The sequence below is a fragment of the Theropithecus gelada genome, chromosome 17 (assembly GCF_003255815.1).
Source record: "Theropithecus gelada isolate Dixy chromosome 17, Tgel_1.0, whole genome shotgun sequence".
In the NCBI taxonomy this organism is placed as follows: Eukaryota; Metazoa; Chordata; class Mammalia; order Primates; family Cercopithecidae; genus Theropithecus; species Theropithecus gelada.
In genome coordinates, this window is record NC_037685.1 from 73,145,729 (window position 1) to 73,164,125 (window position 18,397).

The following is an 18,397-nucleotide window of genomic DNA, read 5'->3' on the forward strand; positions in this document are numbered from 1 at the left end:
ACCATTTAAATAAACGATCAGCCTTATTCTGGCTAAGTCATTGTCCTAAAGAAGATAAATTTTAGCATTCTAAGTTTCTGTGTATTTTCTTTAATGCTAGCTTTGAAATGCAATCAAATTTCAGTGGAAATAGAGGCATAACCTAAATTTCTAATCAATTAAAAAATACTTTAGTGGTGGGCATGGGTGGGTAGAAAGATATTTAGCCAAACAAGCCTTACTGGGGGGAAAATAGGTAGAATTCTAGCCAACACTTCAAAAATGGGGAAGTACTTACAAAGTAGTCCTTAGTGGGGGGATGCTAGAGTACACTTATTAAAATTTGCTTTTGGTGCAGTGGCTCACGCCTGTAATCCCAACACTTTGGGAGGCCAAAGTGGGAGGATCTCTTGAGGCCAGGAGTTTGAGACCAGCCTGGGGAAGATGACCAGACCCTGTGTCTAAACAACAACAACAACAAAAACAAAACTAGCCAGACCTGGTGATGCATGTCTGTAGTCCCAGCTATCCTGTGACTACCCTGGGAGGCTGATGCCAGAGGAGCCTTTGAGCCCAGAGTTTAAGGACGCAGTGAGCTGTGATTGGCCATTGCACTCCAGCCTGGGCAAGAGAGCAAGAACTTGTCTCTAAAAAAAGAAAAAAAAATTGCTTTATTTTGAAATGGTTTTATACTAGTTAGTGCTGATAAAAGTATCCAGGTCTAAAGGAAAATTAGGAAGGAAAGAGTTTCAGAGGATAGGGCCAAAATATAAATGAGAGGTTATAAACATCTTTGCATTAGGTCTAGATGATGAAAGGTTTTTGCCTCAGGTACAAGGATGACCATATGTATATGCAGTTAATATCACAATTAATCCCCAAATCTTTTTCATTCAGGTAACAACTAAGGAAATGGTAATAAGTTAAAAGTTTTGAATGTTAAATTCTGAATATGTAGCAAATAGCGTGTTCTTAAGTTTTAATTAAGGCAGTTTCTCAATGCCTGTACTTGGTCAACCTGCAGTATTCTTTGATTGCATGGTTCCTTATTGATTAGGAACACAAGTCCTAGAACACGGCTATATTTTAAGTGCTGGCTTGAGCTCTTCAGGATATAAAATGTAACATTCTGCGTATTTATGGTACAATATTTAAGATAAAACCATAGAACATATGAGATTTAAAAGTTGCCAATGGGTATAATACCCCTTTTGTTATGAGTAGTGATCAGTAAAAATATAATTCAAAATACATCTGTAGAAAATAATACACTAATATTCATAAAGTTGGTATCAGCATGAAATTTGGCTGTGACTTACACATCTTCAGTCTAATAGGTGTTCTTTATTTTAGTGGGCCAGGATCTCTATTAAGTAAAAACCTAACGTAGCGGTAGCTACCACCTGTTTCCATTTCATCCTGAATGCAGTGTCTACACAGCTTATGTTCAATTCTTTAATAGTGTCTTTGTCATATGTTCTGAACAGAGATTTCAAAGTAACAATAAAAATGTAAGATGTATCTAAGCAATTATTGGAAAATCTGAAATCACTAAGTAAGGAAAAGATCAAGGAATTCTTATAAATCAAATAAATAATGTAAGATACCTCATATTTGAAATTGTTTCAGTTGCTATTTTGAGCTACATGGTTGAAATGGTTGGAAAGATTGAGACCTTGATGTTGTAATACTTTTAAAGAAGGTGAAGTGCATTGCAGGTACGCAGTGCACAAATTAGATAGTCATTCTAAAAACTTCTAATTTACAGATAAGACCGAGAAGAGGGTAGTAAGTCAGGTATCTTAAATAATGGATTCGTTGAAACTGGCTCTTCAGAAGAGGTAATTGCAGAAGTGCAAAGCTGGCTCTGAGGTTAAATCTTTATGCAAAAAGAATACTTTTACTCTGAGGTATTAATGGTTCAGCTCTGGGATATGAAACTTTTTAAGTATCTTTAAGCAATCAGTGTCTGAATCAAAGGGTGAGGTGTGTAATCTGACCTCTTAAAATCACAAAATCAGCACGGGCATGAGATAATGCCTTTCAGTTTAATCACTTGCTGCCTGGATTCTGGAAAATGTTGCTGTATAAAACAAAGTATGAATAGAAGTATATGGTAACTGACAGACTGATTTTTGTTATAATGTGGTAAAGTGAATAGAACATTAGAATAGTAACTGCATGATTTTGACTTTGGTCCCAGTTTGTGATTTGGGGCCTTAGTTTCTTTACATTAAAAGAGAGGACTAAACTAAGTTTATTCTTTCAAAAGACCCTTTACTAGGTGTCCTTGTCTACGTTTCCAAAATATTGGACTTGTCCATGACCAAACAGGTGGGGATGAAGGCCATTATTTTGATTATTTTTCTCTTTTAAGAATTTCCAGAAATATGTTCTTTGCAGATAAAGAATTACACATTTGTAGAGCTCTAAGCGCTCTTAAAATTCATTTTGCCCAACTCCTTCCTTTCCTAAAGGAGTCAATATTAGCTGCGGAAATAGCTTCTCTGTTATTATTACATAGCAGCAGTCTGCTGTCTTTAAATATTTGAACTAAACACATTTTACATCTTAATGAATTTAATTTACGATGTGATGTCCAGTATTGGGATTGCATACTATTTCTTAAAACTTCTTAGAACTGTTAGCTCTAATAAATCAAATTTCTTGTTGGGAGTAAGACTGCAAGTTAAAAAACAAAACAAAACAAAAAAACAGAACCTTAGCTTGGAGGAACCTTAAAGGTCATGTCAACTGAAAAAATACGAAAGGAATGGGTACTGAAAGGCATGAACATGATAACAGAGATTGAATGCTTTCTCCAGGTGGAGAGACTCCACAGTCTGGCAGGGACTTTTTGTCTTATTTAAAAATATAGCTAACACCAGTTTGGTGTTCTCTTTGGATGACAAGAGGGAGCTGTCGTTTTAGTGTCTTCTCCCGTAGCCCCCTCACACCTGTGAGGCTTCTTTGACGTTGAGCGTGCACAACCCGCTGCCAGTCCGCGGTTCCCAAGTGCTCGCGCAGCCAGATCGCAGGGGAGTTGTGCGCGGTGGCTACAGCCTGTTGATCCCATTTCCTCTTGCTCTAGTGCGGGCTAGGGAGTGGCTCTGCCGGGACTTCCAAGGCTTTTTGTCTCGGGTACTGGTGTTCGCATGGCTCGAGTGTATTGTTTTCTTCCAGGCAATCTCGGTTAGCGCTTCAGCTTAGACAGTTCTTGTGCATTCTGTCGTCTTGGGCTGCGTGTAGTCTCTTGTTTCTGCGCTTTCTCCACGCCCTTCCCAGTTTCCTGTTAGCCGAAGGGAATCGCTCTTTCTGAACGAAAAGTTCTCAGAGCGGAGCTGAACCTCCCGGAAAATGCTCTTCTCTTCCGTGTGCGCCGGATGGGGGTGGGGGTGGGCCAGAAACTGAACGCCGCAGTCGGGAGAGCTGAGAGGATCTGACGGCCCTGGCGGAGGCGGGAGAGGTACGGTCCTCGGAGTGGGGCTGGGGGTCGGGAGACCGACGAGGGGCAGCGCCCGACTGCCTTGGGGGCAGAGGGGACTTTTATTCAGCTGGAACCACGCGGCGAGGCCCAAGTGTCTCTGGAGAGATTCGGGGTCCAGGAGGTGGCGGGTGCACCCAAGGGTGCCGGGAGGAAGCTCCGGGTTTCCATTCTTCCCCAGGCATCCGTGTTGCCCCTGCTGCCCAGAAGTGAGAGGGGGTGTGCGGGCATCGCCACTGCGGGGTGGGCTGCAGAGGTTTCCTGCCTCCCCCACCCTCCTGTCCATCCCGGGGACCCCAGATCGTAGAGGGAGTGGAAGAGATGTTGTTCCAAACCCTGTCACCCCATCCTCTCTACCCGCGCTGGTCCTATCCGAGGCTGGGTGCGCAGGGGTCCCAGGCGGGCGGGGGTCAGCGACCCCTGCGCCCCACCGTGGCCGCCGCTCCGGCGGGAACCGGGCGGAGGAGCCGGGTGGACTCCTGCCTGGAGGGCTCCTGTCCCGGGCGACCCTTCTCCCGCAGGGGAGCTGGGGGAACGGAAGATGGCGGCGGCGGCCGGGCGCGGGGTTCCGGGCTCCGCTTGGGCAGAACCCACCCGCTGACCGCCGCCGCCGCCCTCGGCGGGCGGTGCTGTGTCCCTGCAGGAGTCGGAGAGGATGGCAGGGGCCGGAGGCCAGCACCACCCTCCGGGCGCCGCTGGAGGAGCGGCCGCCGGAGCCGGCGCCGCGGTCCCCTCAGCTGCTGCCTCAGCGGGGCCGGGAGAGGATTCGTCTGACAGCGAAGCGGAGCAAGAGGGACCCCAGAAACTGATCCGCAAAGTGTCCACCTCCGGGCAGATCCGGACCAAGGTAGGGCGGAGGAGGCGGGCCTGAAGGCCGCGTGGAAAGCGGGAGGTGGAGAGGGCGCGGGGGCGCTGGAGCGCTGGAGCACGCCGGGCGATCCCGGGAAGGCGGGGAAGGCGGGGATGGTGGGGATGGTGGGGATGGTGAGGCGGGGCGGGGCCTGGGGCGCAGGCGGGGCGGGGCCTGGGGCGCGGGCGGGGCGGGGCGGGGCAGGGCGGGACGGGGCGGAGCGCGGGGAGTCGCTGGACCGCGGTGCTGCGGCAAGGATTCCCGGCTGGCGCGCGGGAGGCTACGAGCCTGGGCTCCCAGGGAATTCGGCTGGCAGAGGCGGGTGCAGGGAACCCGCGGCTCGGCGGGAGCGTGGGAAAAAGCTGACGCGCAGTCGCGAGTTCCCACTTAGGAAACTTAAAAGGAGAGTTTCAATTTTTCTTCCCTGCTGTTCGGGGGAGCTTGCGCGTGTGCTGGCCAACCAGCCCGCGCTACAGTGAGCCCTGCTGCTTTCCCGCTTAGGCCCGCTCAGAGGGTGGGTGGGAGGTGGCACCGGTCAGCCTTTCCTGCCTCTCTGCCTCCTGCTGCAGTCTGGGAGGCAGAGGCCCCGAGGCAGGCCAGTGGGACATGGTGCTCGCGGTTTAACCGCACCCTGCGTGGCTCTAAGGGCTGGCCTGGCTTTCTTGTCGCAGGTTCCCGCCAAGTGCAGGATTCAGAACCATGCGTCCGTGGTTCTTTTTAATAATGAAAAGTTGTCTCTGTGCTATGTGGACATTAGAATGGTGTATTATTCTTGTTAATGGAGCTTGTGCTGTCGACCTCTGAGGTCTCAAAGTTAATTTTTAATTTGATCATGAACATACACAAAGCAAATGCTTATGGACAGTAAAGGATTTTTATATATTCTAATTTTTATCGTAATTTAAAAATCTTCACAGAGTCTGTTATCAGTAGGGAACTTTAATGAGGAATTTGAAAAGGGAACCAATAAAAGCATTGGCTTTGGGTACCGTCTTTAAAAATAAATTTGCAAAAAATTCATTCTACACCTATTTTTATGAAAAAATTTTCTCTAAAGTCAATGAACTCCTATTTGGAAACATAATTTTTATTAAATGCCTGTGGAGGCAGGTCACGGTGGCTCATGCCTGTAATCCCAGCACTTTGGGAGGCTGAGGCAGGCGGATCACTTGAGGCCAGGAGTTCCAGACCAGCCTGGCCAACAAGGTGAAACCCCATCTCTATTAACAATACAAAAATTAGCTGGGCTTTGGGTCACGCACCTGTGATCCCAGCTCCTCTGTAGGCTGAGGCAGGAGAACCGCTTAAACCCGGGAGGCAGATGTTGCAGCGAGCAGAGATTGCGCAATCCAGCCTGAACGACAGTTAGACTGTCCGAAAAAAGCGAGTGGATTAATGTTTGTATTAACCTGCCTCCTTATTTTCTGAAATACATATGTGTAAGAACAACACACAAGAACAACCGTTGACAAGACACACTTATTAAAGAGTTAGGGATTCAGTCACCTTAGTTAAGAGTACATCTGGTAACTCCTTTTAACAGTGACTTTTTGAGTTTGTAGTAAATTAAGAATACGGCATTTAATGTGTTTTTATAAGATTAAGGCTAAAAAGTTAGGGACTTTTTCCTAAAAGTGTTTTTAACATTTCAAATCTTAATTCTGAAAAAAGTTCATAAAACTGTGTTAATGATGGGCAAAATGGCAGGTTAAAAAAAAATTGTATGGAGGCCAGGCATGGTGGCTCACGCCTGTAATCCCAGCACTTTGGGAAAACAAGGTACCTGAGGATCACTGGAGCCCCGGAGTTCAAGGCTGCAGTGAACTGAGATCGTGCCATTGCACTCCAACCTGGGCAATGAAATGAGATTCTGTCTCTTAAATAAACAAGCAAACAAACAAACAAACGTGTATGTTACATGTTTATATGAAATGGTCAAAATTCCGTGCATACTTATATCAGGATTAACCAGTAGATTTATACTGTTCGAAAGAAAACTTAGAGATGACTCTAAATTGAATTGAATCATGTCAAACAACAAATTTGTTGGGAGTACCACTATATTTTATAGGTTTCATGCGCTCATTGTAATAGCTAAGATTATATGCTTATGGAGCCTAAAAGTAAATTTAAAAAGCACATTATTTGTGATTTTCTATCTTTCTAATAAAAACATTTAGCATATACATTTTGCCATGATGAGAGATAATTTTTGATTATGAAATGAAATATTGCTTGAATTTCAAAAGTGTATTGAATGTCAGAAATTCTGCATTTTACACTTTCTCATATGTTAGAGAGCATGTAAGTTCATCAACATTTTCATATATGAACACCTGAGATCAGGGTATAAGATTTCTGAGACCAGTGAACTTCAACCTCATACCCCATCTCCTGCAATCGGACTGTTCATGTGTGTCACAGACTTTAGCATTTATGACTTTTATCACATATACTGATTCTCGGGGAAGAAAGTGAGAGCAATAGGGGGAATTTATAGAATGAGAACTACTAAATTTAACGTTGGTTCCCAGTCTTCAATTATGATTCAGATGAGAATTAAGGGAAGGATCTTTAGAAAAAGACAAATACTTTCTGTGTCCCCGCACAGGTGTGTAAGATGGGAGCACCTGGAGGAGAGGTAGGCCCTAAGATTAGCTCAAAGCCCAGTCTTTCTTTTTTTTTTTTTTTTTTGAGATGGAATTTCACTCTTGTTGCCCAGGCTGGAGTGCAATGGTGTGATCTCTGCTCACTGCAACCTCCGCCTCCCAGGCTCAAGTGATTCTCCTGCCCCTGCCTCAGCCTCCCGAGTAGCTGGGATTACAGGCATGCGCCACCACGCCCAGCTAATTTTTTATTTTTAGTAAAGACGGGGTTTCTCCATGTTGGTCAGGCTGGACTCCCGACCTCAGGTGATCCGCCCACCTCTGCCTCCCAAAGTGCTGGGATTACAGGTGTGAGCCTCGGCGCTCAGCCCTGGTCATTTTTAAGACAGCACAAGCAGTTCTTGCTCATCTATCCTGCTTTGTCAGTAGGTCAAAACTGGTCAAACATGGAATGCTTCATATGGTTCAACCTAATATGTCATCATTTAACTAACCAGTTCTTTGCAGAAGTAAATATGGGTTGTTTTAGGACAGTGCCCTAATCTCAGCTTTTTCATAGTGGATTTGATGATTTTTAAGTAAAGAATGGAACTGGTATTGCTTTTGAAATCAGTGTGGCTTAATAAAATCCTCATGTATATTTTAGCACCCTCATCATAACTCCATACAGTATACTTTTTGTTCCCCTTTTCATTTTCCATTTATTCCTGGTTTCGTTGTATGTCTGTGCTGTCCTCTCTACTATTTTCCTCTTTCTCTGTTTTGAACTTTTTCCTTTCTCTGAATAACCTAAGTGGAATTTCAGGTGGTCTCATCTAGTCACTCAGGTGCTAAACACTAAATGATTTTATGGCTGCCTTTATTTCCCAAAGACAGAAAGTCACTTATGTACAAAAGTGAAAGTGGTACTGATGTAGGAAAGCCAAAATGGAGTCCTAACACTTGTCATATCTCTTCCTCCTCTTTACCTTCTCGAGTTTTTGGATTTGCATTCAGACATACTGTTGTAGAGAATTTCACAGGTATTTACTGAGAATAAGACATTTTTGAAACAATGCTAATATAGATTCAGACAAATTGGGTTTTGAGGATGAATGTGAAAGAAGCTTTGCGTGCTTTTTGTTGGCCCATGAATACTGCAGCCTTTCATTTTATGGGAATGACTGGAAGAAACTTGGTCAGGCTTACAGCCTAGGATTGTTCAACAATCATAAACCAAACAGTATAAACAAATGGTAACCATCTCGATGACTTTTTCTGCCCTTGGGTCATCTCAGCTAAGGTTAAGCTGCATGTGTCAAAAATACTTCCTGATGAGGTTTATTGTGTTCTCATTTATTTATTATTTTGACATTCATATGTCTTCTTATAGCTAATGGCCACAAATGAGTCTCTAAATTTAGGTAGAACATACCTAAACACAAAAGATATTCAGAATTTTGCACCAACATTTTATCTAGGCTGAGGGCAGTGGCTCATGCCTGTAATCCTACCACTTTCAGAGGCCAAGGTAGGACAATCACTTGAACCCAGGAATTCAAGACTAGCTTGGGCAACAGTGAGACTCCATCTCAAAGAAAAAAACCCAAAACGAGACCAAAAAACACACCAGTATTCTATCTGGATTAAGATATATTTTTGGTGCAGCAAACCACCATGACACATGTGTATCTATGTAACAAACCTGCAGGTTCTGCACATGTAACCCAGAATTTAAAGTAAAATAAAAGAAATAAAACAAATCTTACTGCTACTACTAATTATATATATGTGTGTGTGTGTGTGTGTGTGTGTATATATATATATATATATATATTTTTTTTTTTTTTTTTGAGACAGAGTCTCACTCTGTTGCCAGGCTGGAGTGCAGTGGCACAATCTCAGCTCACTGCAGCCTCCGCCTCCCGGGTTCAAGCGATTCTCCTGCCTCAGCCTCCTGAGTAGCTGGGACTACAGGCACGTGCCACCACGCCCAGCTAATTTTTTGTATTTTTAGTAGACACGGGGTTTCACCATATTGGCCAGGGTGGTCTCGATCTCTTGACCTCGTGATCCACCTGCCTTGGCCTCCCAAAGTGTTGGTATTACAGGCGTCAGCCACCATGCCCTGCCAAAAACATGTATTTTTAAGCCCAGTAAGGATAATGATCACATTCTTCAATTGATATCTTGGTTTCAATTTAATATGAAGGATGTATAAATAAACTCCTGTTCTTTTATGGTAAGGCAGTATATGAAAATATTGATTTGCATTTTTCATTGCCTTACACAATTTTAATTTGTGCCATTAAACATTATCTTTCATCACAAACCCTAGGTGAAGTATACTGGGGAAGACTTGCTCTGTGTTTTTGAAATTGTAGGTGGTAGCCCATTACTGGGTCATGATGGTTCATGGCCAACATTTAAAAGAGAAGCAGAATAAATTAGGAAATATTATTTATTAGCTAGAGTTCTGAGTGGAAACATGGGAATCATAATGATCCAAATAGATGGGAAACAGAAACATGGCCAGAAGAATATTAGGAAATGAGAGTAAAGTGATACTGACAGGTTTATTGCTCTGAAACTCAATATGAAATGAGAAGCAAGTAGAAACTTTTACATTTTGATAGGTGGTGAGCAGAAAGATATCTCAAGCAATTAACACACGTCCAGGCCAGAAGTTGGCTCACTTTTCCCATAAAGGGCCAGATAGTAAATAGTTTAAATTCTGTGGGCCATAAGTTGTCTGCTGAAGTTATTTAGCTCAGAGAATGGAGGTTACTAAGAAGGAGAGGGTGCTGGGGAGAACTGGAGAACTCCAGAATGATTCTGGAGAATAAGTTCTTATTCTGGAGAATAGAAGAAATTCTTTTGTACAACAAAGTGACTGTAGTTAATAATAAAGCATTGTATACTCGAAAATTGCCAAGAGTAGATCTTAAATGTTCTCACCCACAAAAAATTTAAGTATGTGAGCTGATGGATATATTAATTTGATTTAATCATTTCATAATGTATACATACATGAAAAATCACTCCATGTACCAGAAATATATAAAATTTTTATCAGTTATACCTTAGTAAAAAAAAGAAAAAAATTACTCTACTTTGCCATTGTAGTATCAAACAGCCATAGACAATACTTTAAGTATTGCTGTGTTCCAACAAAACTTTATTTAAGGACACTGAAATTTGAATTTCATATAATTTTCATGTGCTAAGAAATATTATTATTCCTCTTTTTAAGAAATCAATTTGAACATGTGAAAACCTTAGCTCGTTGACTGTATAAAATCAGGCGGCCGGCAGGATATGGCCCATGGATATAATCTGTGGGCTGTAGTTTGCTGGCCCCTGTGTTAGAAAATGGAAGGTAGTATAGTTAGGTTTGCCAAGCATTGCAAAGTTAAGGTGCTGTTAAATCTGATCCACATTTAAGGGACCAAATAAAGCTAGATTTCAGTCCATTTAAAAAATCTCATCTTTGTAGAACATTTTATTTTTAGCTTGGTTTGCGTCTTTGCTTCCATTTTAATGTGAACTAAATATAGACTGGAAATTCTGACTCTCAGTACGGTAATATATGGTATAACAGCTTTCTTTCCATTTTGATTACAAGTTAAACATGATATCCCATTATTAAAGATAAGAGACATAATAAATAATTTGCTAAACCTTTACATATAACTTAAAGATGCCTTATTTTAAAGTATCTAAATTTAGAACTCTTTCATTTAGTTTAAGTTTGCTTGTTTGCTATTGTGGTACAGAGGCAAAAGGTTATATGAAACTACCATTATAAAGAATGTGGGGCCCCTTTCTGTTTCCAGGGTACGGTGTTTTTCACTCATATTGGATTTGTTAGGCTTTACTTACTCAGGAAATGTGTTTAATAGCAAAGGTTTTAATTAAAGAGAGTTTGTTTTACATCTAAGAATAGACCTTTGAAAAAGGCCATAACATGTTAGTAGGTTACAGTTTCCCTTGGCAAACTTGTTTGGTTTTGTTGGATATTGAGTATTTTACTCCATGACTATTTAGTCACTGGAAACACATTTGTAACTGGGCACCGTGGCTCGTGCCTGTAATCCCAGCAATTTGGGAGGCTGAGCTGGTAAGACTGCTTAATGCCAAGAGTCTGAGACAAACCTTAGCAAAACAGGGAGACCCCATCTCTATAAAACATTAAAAAAATAAGGAAGTTAGCTGGCTCTGGTGGCACCTGTGGTCCCAGCAACTTGGAACCACTGCACTCTAGCCTGGGTGACAGAGCAAGACCTTGCCTCTAAAAGAAGAGAAATAAAGAAACATTTGTATTTCTGAGTTGGTTAAATGATTTTAAAATGATCAACAACTATTGGTGATAGTAGTTTTAAATTAGGAGTCAATGTGCATCATTCGTATTTTATATAGTTCCTTTTTTTTTTTTCTCAAATGATCATATATGATAATAATTCTCTCCCTCCTGCTTTTTGTTGTGAGGCTATTTGGGAGACTGTTAGGCTTCTGTTTTATATGAGGAAGTACGGTTAACTTTATCATGTGTAGAGCTGGAATCTCTGACCTCCTCACTGTGTCGTTTGAGTATCAGCGCTTTTTCAGACCACCAGAATGTAATTTAGTATAGTAGATCTTTTTAAATACAAGCTTGGTGCATTTAATTCAGAAATTTAAAAATGCTTTTCTATTTAGCATTTTCTTGGTTACAGAGCAGTTTTCTATACATGATCTTATGAAACGGTTGTGTACAGTTACTTAAATTTTACAAATGATTATACTGAGACTGAGTTTGAATATCTGCTGAGTAACGGACAAAGCTGGAACTCAAAAGCAGTTCCTTCTGATGATTGTACCCATATCCCTTTCACAGTGGATTAAAATGGGTGGGTTCCAGGTGCCTTGCTTTCAGTAGCCCCATAGCTTCTTGGGCAGTGGAACTTTAATCTACAGCATGCAAGCATGTGTGTGTGCAGGCAGGCGGGCTCCTTATTTCTCTTGGTTTCTCTCTCCTTCTCCTTCCCTTCCCCCTTTTCTCTCTCCTTTAAATTCCTCTTTTCCTCTCCCTTATTTCCTCCTTCTTCCTGTTCCCACCTTTGTTCATTTGTTTAATCTGTGAGCATATCTCTATCAATGTTTTAGGTTTCATCATGCCTTTTTGCATTTGGAGCCTGTGTTTTTAGGCACAGATATATGACTGCACATTTGAAAAGTAAATTTTGAAATTAAAAATGCCAGCTGAAATTTATATTCATTTGAAATAAACTTAACAAAAATCATTGAGACATTTTTAATGTACTTTTAAAAGGATTATTTTAAAAGAAAATGCTTCTAGGTACCTAACTCTTCAAATAGGTTTTCAAAGAAAACTCTTAGTTTCACTTCTATAAGGTAAGATGCCATTTTTGAAAGGTCATGGTATAGTGTTAAAAAGAATCACGTGAAGTAATTTTCCACATGGCCTATTAAAACATATTTGAGGAAAAAATATGAGTGAAATTTATTTTTACGTAGCTAGGGAATGAAAATGACAGGATTTTTTTTGCCTACTTTTCTCCATCTCACTATTTTACTTAGGTAAGAAAAAGTGCAAGAGTTTATATCTGAGCAAGCATGGTGATTTGAGTTGTATTGTTCATCTACGCTCTTATAGTACTTTAAAATTAAGTGATATTATAATATTTGATATTTGTAAGAATATATAATATCTCTGTAGTTTGTGAATCTCAATGGTAAAATGACCACCCGTGAATCTAGCTTCAGAATGGGAACATTTTCAATATCATGCATCTTCCTGTGTGCTCCTTCTCAGTTTACTCCTTTGTTGCTCCTCAATTCATGCATTCAAAGAAATATCTATGGTGTTCCAAGTACTGTTGTAGGTACCAGGGATAGAGCAATATGCAAAAAATATACAAAAACCTCTGCCGTCGTGGAGCTCACATTTTAATGCAAGGAGAATTTATGAACTTGTAAATACATGAAATGCATAGTATATGAGAAGGTGAGAAGTGCTATAGAGAGAAATAAAGCATGGCTGTGAGTGGAGGTGGAGTGGGAAGGGATTTTTAGGCAATGAGCATGTGGACCTCTGGGGGAAGAGCAGGCTAAGTAGAAGGAACAGCAACTGCAAAGAGGGAGGTCAGTGGGGCTGAAGTGGGTTGGGGGGAACCGGGTAGAAAGTTGAAAGTGAGTTAACAGTGTCCAAAGTAAAGTACTATAGAGAAAAGTTCTTAGCCTGGGGTTCATGCATCCCTGGTTTGGTTGGGTTTGAGAGGGCTCCCCCCAAAGTTTATGTCTATGTGTATTCCCCTCAGAAGGTACATTGATTTGTGAAGGGGAACTGCAGGTCAGAAAATAGAGATAGATGAAAAAAATACATCTATCTATCTATCTATCTATCTATCTATCTATATATATATATATATAGTAAGTCCTCACTCAACATCGTTGATAGATTCATGGAAACTGACTTTTAAGTGAAATGACGTATAACAAACCCAATTTTCTTTCTCATTGATGTTATAATGAAATGATGTTGCATGAAAAAGTATTACTCTAGGATCTACTGTACATCATTTCACTTAACATCACAGTTTCTGAGAACCTATTGATGTTGTTAAGTGAGGACTTACTGTATACACAATATAATGCCACAGTAATATTGAACTCTTGAATATAAACCAGCTGTTATCCTTTTCATTTGGAGAAATGTTAAATTTGCCGGTGGGTCCAGTGAAATGGAGTGAGCCAGAGGCATAGAATAGCAAGGTTCCTGGAGAAGTTAGATAGTGTTGGGTTTGATTCTCAGCTTTTCATGTACTATTAGATGGACTCAGACATGTTACTTAAGGGGACAGAGAATGCTCTGCCCACTGATAACTCTGTTTTTCTATTCTTCTTGGCCCACCATTAGACTTCCTTTTCCCCTTGCAGATAGATGGAGATATGTAACTAGCCAGTGAAATACAGGTGAGAGTGATGTCTGTCACTTGGCATCTCAAGCTGTTTGTGGGACTCTCCACACCCTGTGTTTTCCCTCACCTGCCAGGTAGACGTAGATTATCCAGTGGAAGGAGCCTGGATCCCTGAATGACTTCATGGAACAGAGCCCTTTGTGCTCCTCCCTGAATCCCATTAGCCACATTGGATTGTGACATGAAGGGGACTCCCAAAGTGCTAGGATTATAGGTGTGAGCCACCGCGCCTGGCCTTCAAGTGTCTGTTGAAAAAATATTTTAACAAGAATGAAAGACCACTTGGAGGTGGTAGTGGAAATAATTGGCCAGGTTGACTTTTAGGTACTTCTATGGCCCATTCTACTTAATCTTGAAATATCTTTCTAAGAGCCTTCTTATCGGCCCTTCTTCAGCTTCTATTTACTCTTCATTCTACTGCAGCTATTTCATGAAACTTCTTTTGCAAAGGCCCTTAATAATTTTAATTGCTTAAATCGAGTGGTCTCTAGTTTTTAGTCAACTGCTTCTTGCCAGTTTGGATGCTGTTGACCACATCTCACATCTTCTCTTCTTTTGCTTTCAAAGTTTAAGTTCTCTTTATCTATCTATCTATCTATCTATCTATCTATCTATCTATCTATCTATCTGTCTGGTCTCACTCTGTCACCCAGGCTGGAGTACAGTGGCACAATCTTGGCTCACTGCAACCTCTGCCTCCCAGGTTTAAGTGATTCTCCTGCTTCAGCCTTACAAGCAGTTGGGATTACAGGTGCATGCCACCACGCCTGGCTAATTTTTGTATTTTTAGTAGAGATGGGGTTTCACCGTGTTGGCCAGGCTGGTCTCAAACTCCTGACCTCAGGTGATCCACCTGCCTTGGCCTCCCAAAGTGCTGGGATTACAGGCATGAACCACTGGGCCTGGCCAAGTTCTCTTATCTTTCTTACTATCTTTTCACTGCCTCTTAGCCTCTATCCCTGATTCCTTTATTGTCAAATGTTTTTGTTTCCTAGAAGTCTTAATTCTGTTTGCCCCTTTCTAAGTTAATTTGATCAATTAGATTAGGCTTTGACCATCAGCTCTATTGGTCTTTTTCTAGCCTGTATTTCTGAGATCTGGGCCTCTAGTTCCTTTGCCTACCAGACACTTCCTGTAGGGGGTCCCCTAGCCATCTGAGTCTCCATGTTCTCAAACTGAACATATTTGTGCAGTCCACCCACTCCCAGCCAAATTTTGCTCCACAGCTTTTATGTCCTATAGAATAAATTGACTTGTATAGAAGAGATTGACTTTTTGTCTTGCTAATCACCATCATTAATTCATTTGCTTTCATCACATACCCATTTAGTGCCTGCTATGGCCAGGCATAGTGTTAGGTGCTGGTGATTTAGAAGTGTTTGAAAGAGACACGTCCCCGCCCACAAGGACCTCACTTGTTGTCAGCGGTCACCACATTTGGTCAATTCTGTATATCTTAGATCTTATTTAATCCTCACAGTAAAACTATGAGGTAAGTAAGTACAATTATTCTCTCCTTTTTAGAAATAAGGAAAGCAAAGATTAGATAAGTAACATGCCCCAGGTCACACATGTCAAGTGACTTGTTTGATGCCTGATTTAACTGTTATTGAAGTGGCTACGTTGTCTGGGGTATATACCCTGCGGTTTGTTGTCACACTCCAGGAAAACTTAGGACATGGACACACAGGAGGAGTTTAGGAGTGGAGGTTTAATAGGTAGAATAGAAGGGAAGGAGAAACGACTTCCTCCATAGAGGAAGGGGTCTCCGAGCAGAAAGGACTGGCTGGTGGCAAATGCACTGAGTTTTATAGTCCAGTTTGAGGAGGTGGTGTCTGATTTACACAGGGCTCACAGATTGGTTCAGTCAGGTATGATGTTTACATAGCATGTGTGGAAGGCTGGTTGCCCCACCCTAATCTTCTTATGCAACTGGGCTTTCCCATTGATCTGCGCCATCTTGTCTGCTCCTTACAATACACGTAGCTGGCAGAGAAGGGAAGATGGAACTGCCATCTTGAAAATGTCTAGTCCTTAGTTCCTGTGGGCATTCACCTATGCAGGCTCCCAGCTTGTAGGCCGCTCTTTGTTAGAAGATGATTTGGGGCTGCTTTTCATTAAAAAGAAAAGCCTTACCAAGGACTCCCATACCTTTGCTATCTGTCTAAGTAATTCCTTCTTAACTCCTATATCATTATGATATACTGTCCCTTTGCTGCATGAATCTCTCATGAATTCATTTCTCCCTTTCCATTTGCTGCTTACTCTAACTTCATTTAACCTTTATTATCTGTCATTTGGATTTTTGCCATGTATTTCCTCTCTTCTCCATTCTCTACTCCAGTGCCAGAGTTATCTTTAGAAAAGAGAAATATGATACATAATACATTTTGCATAAGCTCTTAGATATTGCCCATTACTGGTGGGATAAAGTCTAAATTAGTCTTTTCTAACTTGATAGTAAACGACCTTTCTATTCATTCAGCCAATTTTTATTGAGTTCTATTCTAGGTGCTGGGATGGTGAAAGAACATAAAAGCCCTGCTGTTACAGAGCTTATAGTCTATCCAGGAAGAAGTTAATTAACATATAAACAGACACAGTTCTATCATATAGCTGGTGTTCATAAGCATAATGAAGGCAGATAAAGCAGGGTAAAGGGAGAAGGAGAGATGGAGAGGGTGTGTGTGTGTGTGTGTGTGTGTGTGTGTGTGTGTGTGTAAAATATTTTGGTTCAATTAACCAGGATAGACTTTCTTTGCTAAGGTAATATTTGAACAGAGATCTTAGTGAAGTGACAGAAGCTATGTATGCAGATATCTGGGCTCCAAGCACCCTAGGCAGAGCCAGTGCCATGGTATTCCAGTTGTGTTTTCTGTCACTGTCATCCTCTGTCCAGTCATGCAAAACTCTTCTGTTTCCAAAGTAAGGCAGGCGTTTTTATCCGTCCAAATGTTACAGGTATCTCCCTTTTCCTGTTTCTCTGTTTGATTTTTTATTTATATACCATTATTTCCACACATTTTTCAAAATATTCAAAATGGTTTATATTCCACACTGTGTATTAAGCTTAGGTAAAATAGGAGTAGAGGACTATGAGATCAGGAGGAAGGTTAGAAGGCTAATATATAGAGTGGGGTGTCTTGCACAGCTAGAGATGAGTTGTAAATTTGATCCCAGGTAGCCAGAGCAACAAGACCAGTTATCAAGTTGTATTACCAGTGGGGAAAAAAAAAGCCCTCTAGATTTTAAGGGGGAAAAGCTTTTCTAGCTTTTCTTGATAGAACAAAGAAATATGTTCTATCAGTCTTTGATGTGGGTGGGAGTGAGGTCTGCAATGTGTTCCCCTCACCTACATCCACTTGGGAGGTGTCCTTATGATGTCCTCCCTTGTGAGGTCCGGACATAATCCAGACTTCAACTTTGTGTGACAGTAGTTCTGTAGGAGATTTAATTAAGGCAGTTTTAGTTACGGCCAACTCCAGGCATAAAATCCAAATTATTTTTGAAGACTGAATAAACGGTATGTACTTTCAACAGTTCTCGGGTTAAACCAGGCATCTGCTGAAATACTTTCAAAGTGTAGAATCTCAGGTTATCTGCTGTTTTTACTTATTTATTCAGGTGTAGTTGATACAAGGAGATGGAGTGATATGTTCTTAGCTATTATGGGAAGAAAAATCTGGTATTTCTTGGTGGCTCTCATAAAAACTGATAAAATGGTTCTACATTCAGGTTTAAAAAATGTTCTTTAGAGCTTTATGAGTGCGTTGCAAAATATTAAAAGCTGTGTATGTTTTAGGATTATTGTGAAAATAGTGTTGACTTCATGGACCCTTGAAAAAGGTCTTGGGAACACTTGAAAATCCTGCTAGGGCAATGTATCTGGACCTTTTTTTTTTTTTTTTTTTTTTTTTTGAAGAGAGTGCCATGAGGATATCTGGAAGAAGAGCAGAGCAAGCTGAAAGAACAACAAATGCAAAGGTTTTGAGGAAGAGACACACCTGACACGTTCCAGGGATGAGCATTCCGGAACAGCTGACACATTCCAGCTGAAGGGAAGGGAGCGAGGGGAAAGGGAGTAGCAGGAAAAAAGTCAGACATCGGGGGAGCAGTAGAGAGGTCGCTGTGACATTTTCCTTGACAATTTAGCACAGTGGTTAGCACATAATTAGCACTTAATAGGTGCTAGTTATATTAATATTAAAAGAATACGATCCATTAGCAAGTTTGATCTTTAAAATCAGCATCTAAAACAAACCCTTTAACGAGAGGAGGGAAAAATGTAGCAGTGGTTGGAGAGGGATGTTGGGGTCAGGCTAGAGCTTTTTGTAAAAAGTGAAATGACTGTTTTAGGAGAAAGACTGTGGGCTGGCCGGGCGCAGTGGCTCAGGTTTGTAATCCCAGCACTTTGGGAAGCCGAGGGGGCGGATCACCTGAGGTCGGGAGTTTGAGACCAGCCTGACCAACATGAAGAAACCCCGTCTCTATTAAAAATACAAAATTAGCTGGGCTTGTT

General features: G+C 41.4%; 1 protein-coding gene across 3 annotated transcripts in view; it reads left to right on the top strand.

Moving 5' to 3' along the window:
- Positions 1-18,397, top strand: part of DGKH (diacylglycerol kinase eta) — a 217,283-nt gene that overhangs the window by 4,648 nt on the left and 194,238 nt on the right. For 2 of the 3 annotated variants that reach the window (XM_025364521.1, XM_025364523.1), the window contains exon 2: positions 4,107-4,310. In XM_025364521.1, the coding sequence (XP_025220306.1) occupies positions 4,119-4,310 (192 nt within the window). In that variant the 5' untranslated portion in view covers positions 4,107-4,118. Of the gene's footprint in view, positions 1-4,103; positions 4,311-18,397 lie in introns of those variants that run through there. The other variant, XM_025364522.1, reaches the window with a different exon arrangement.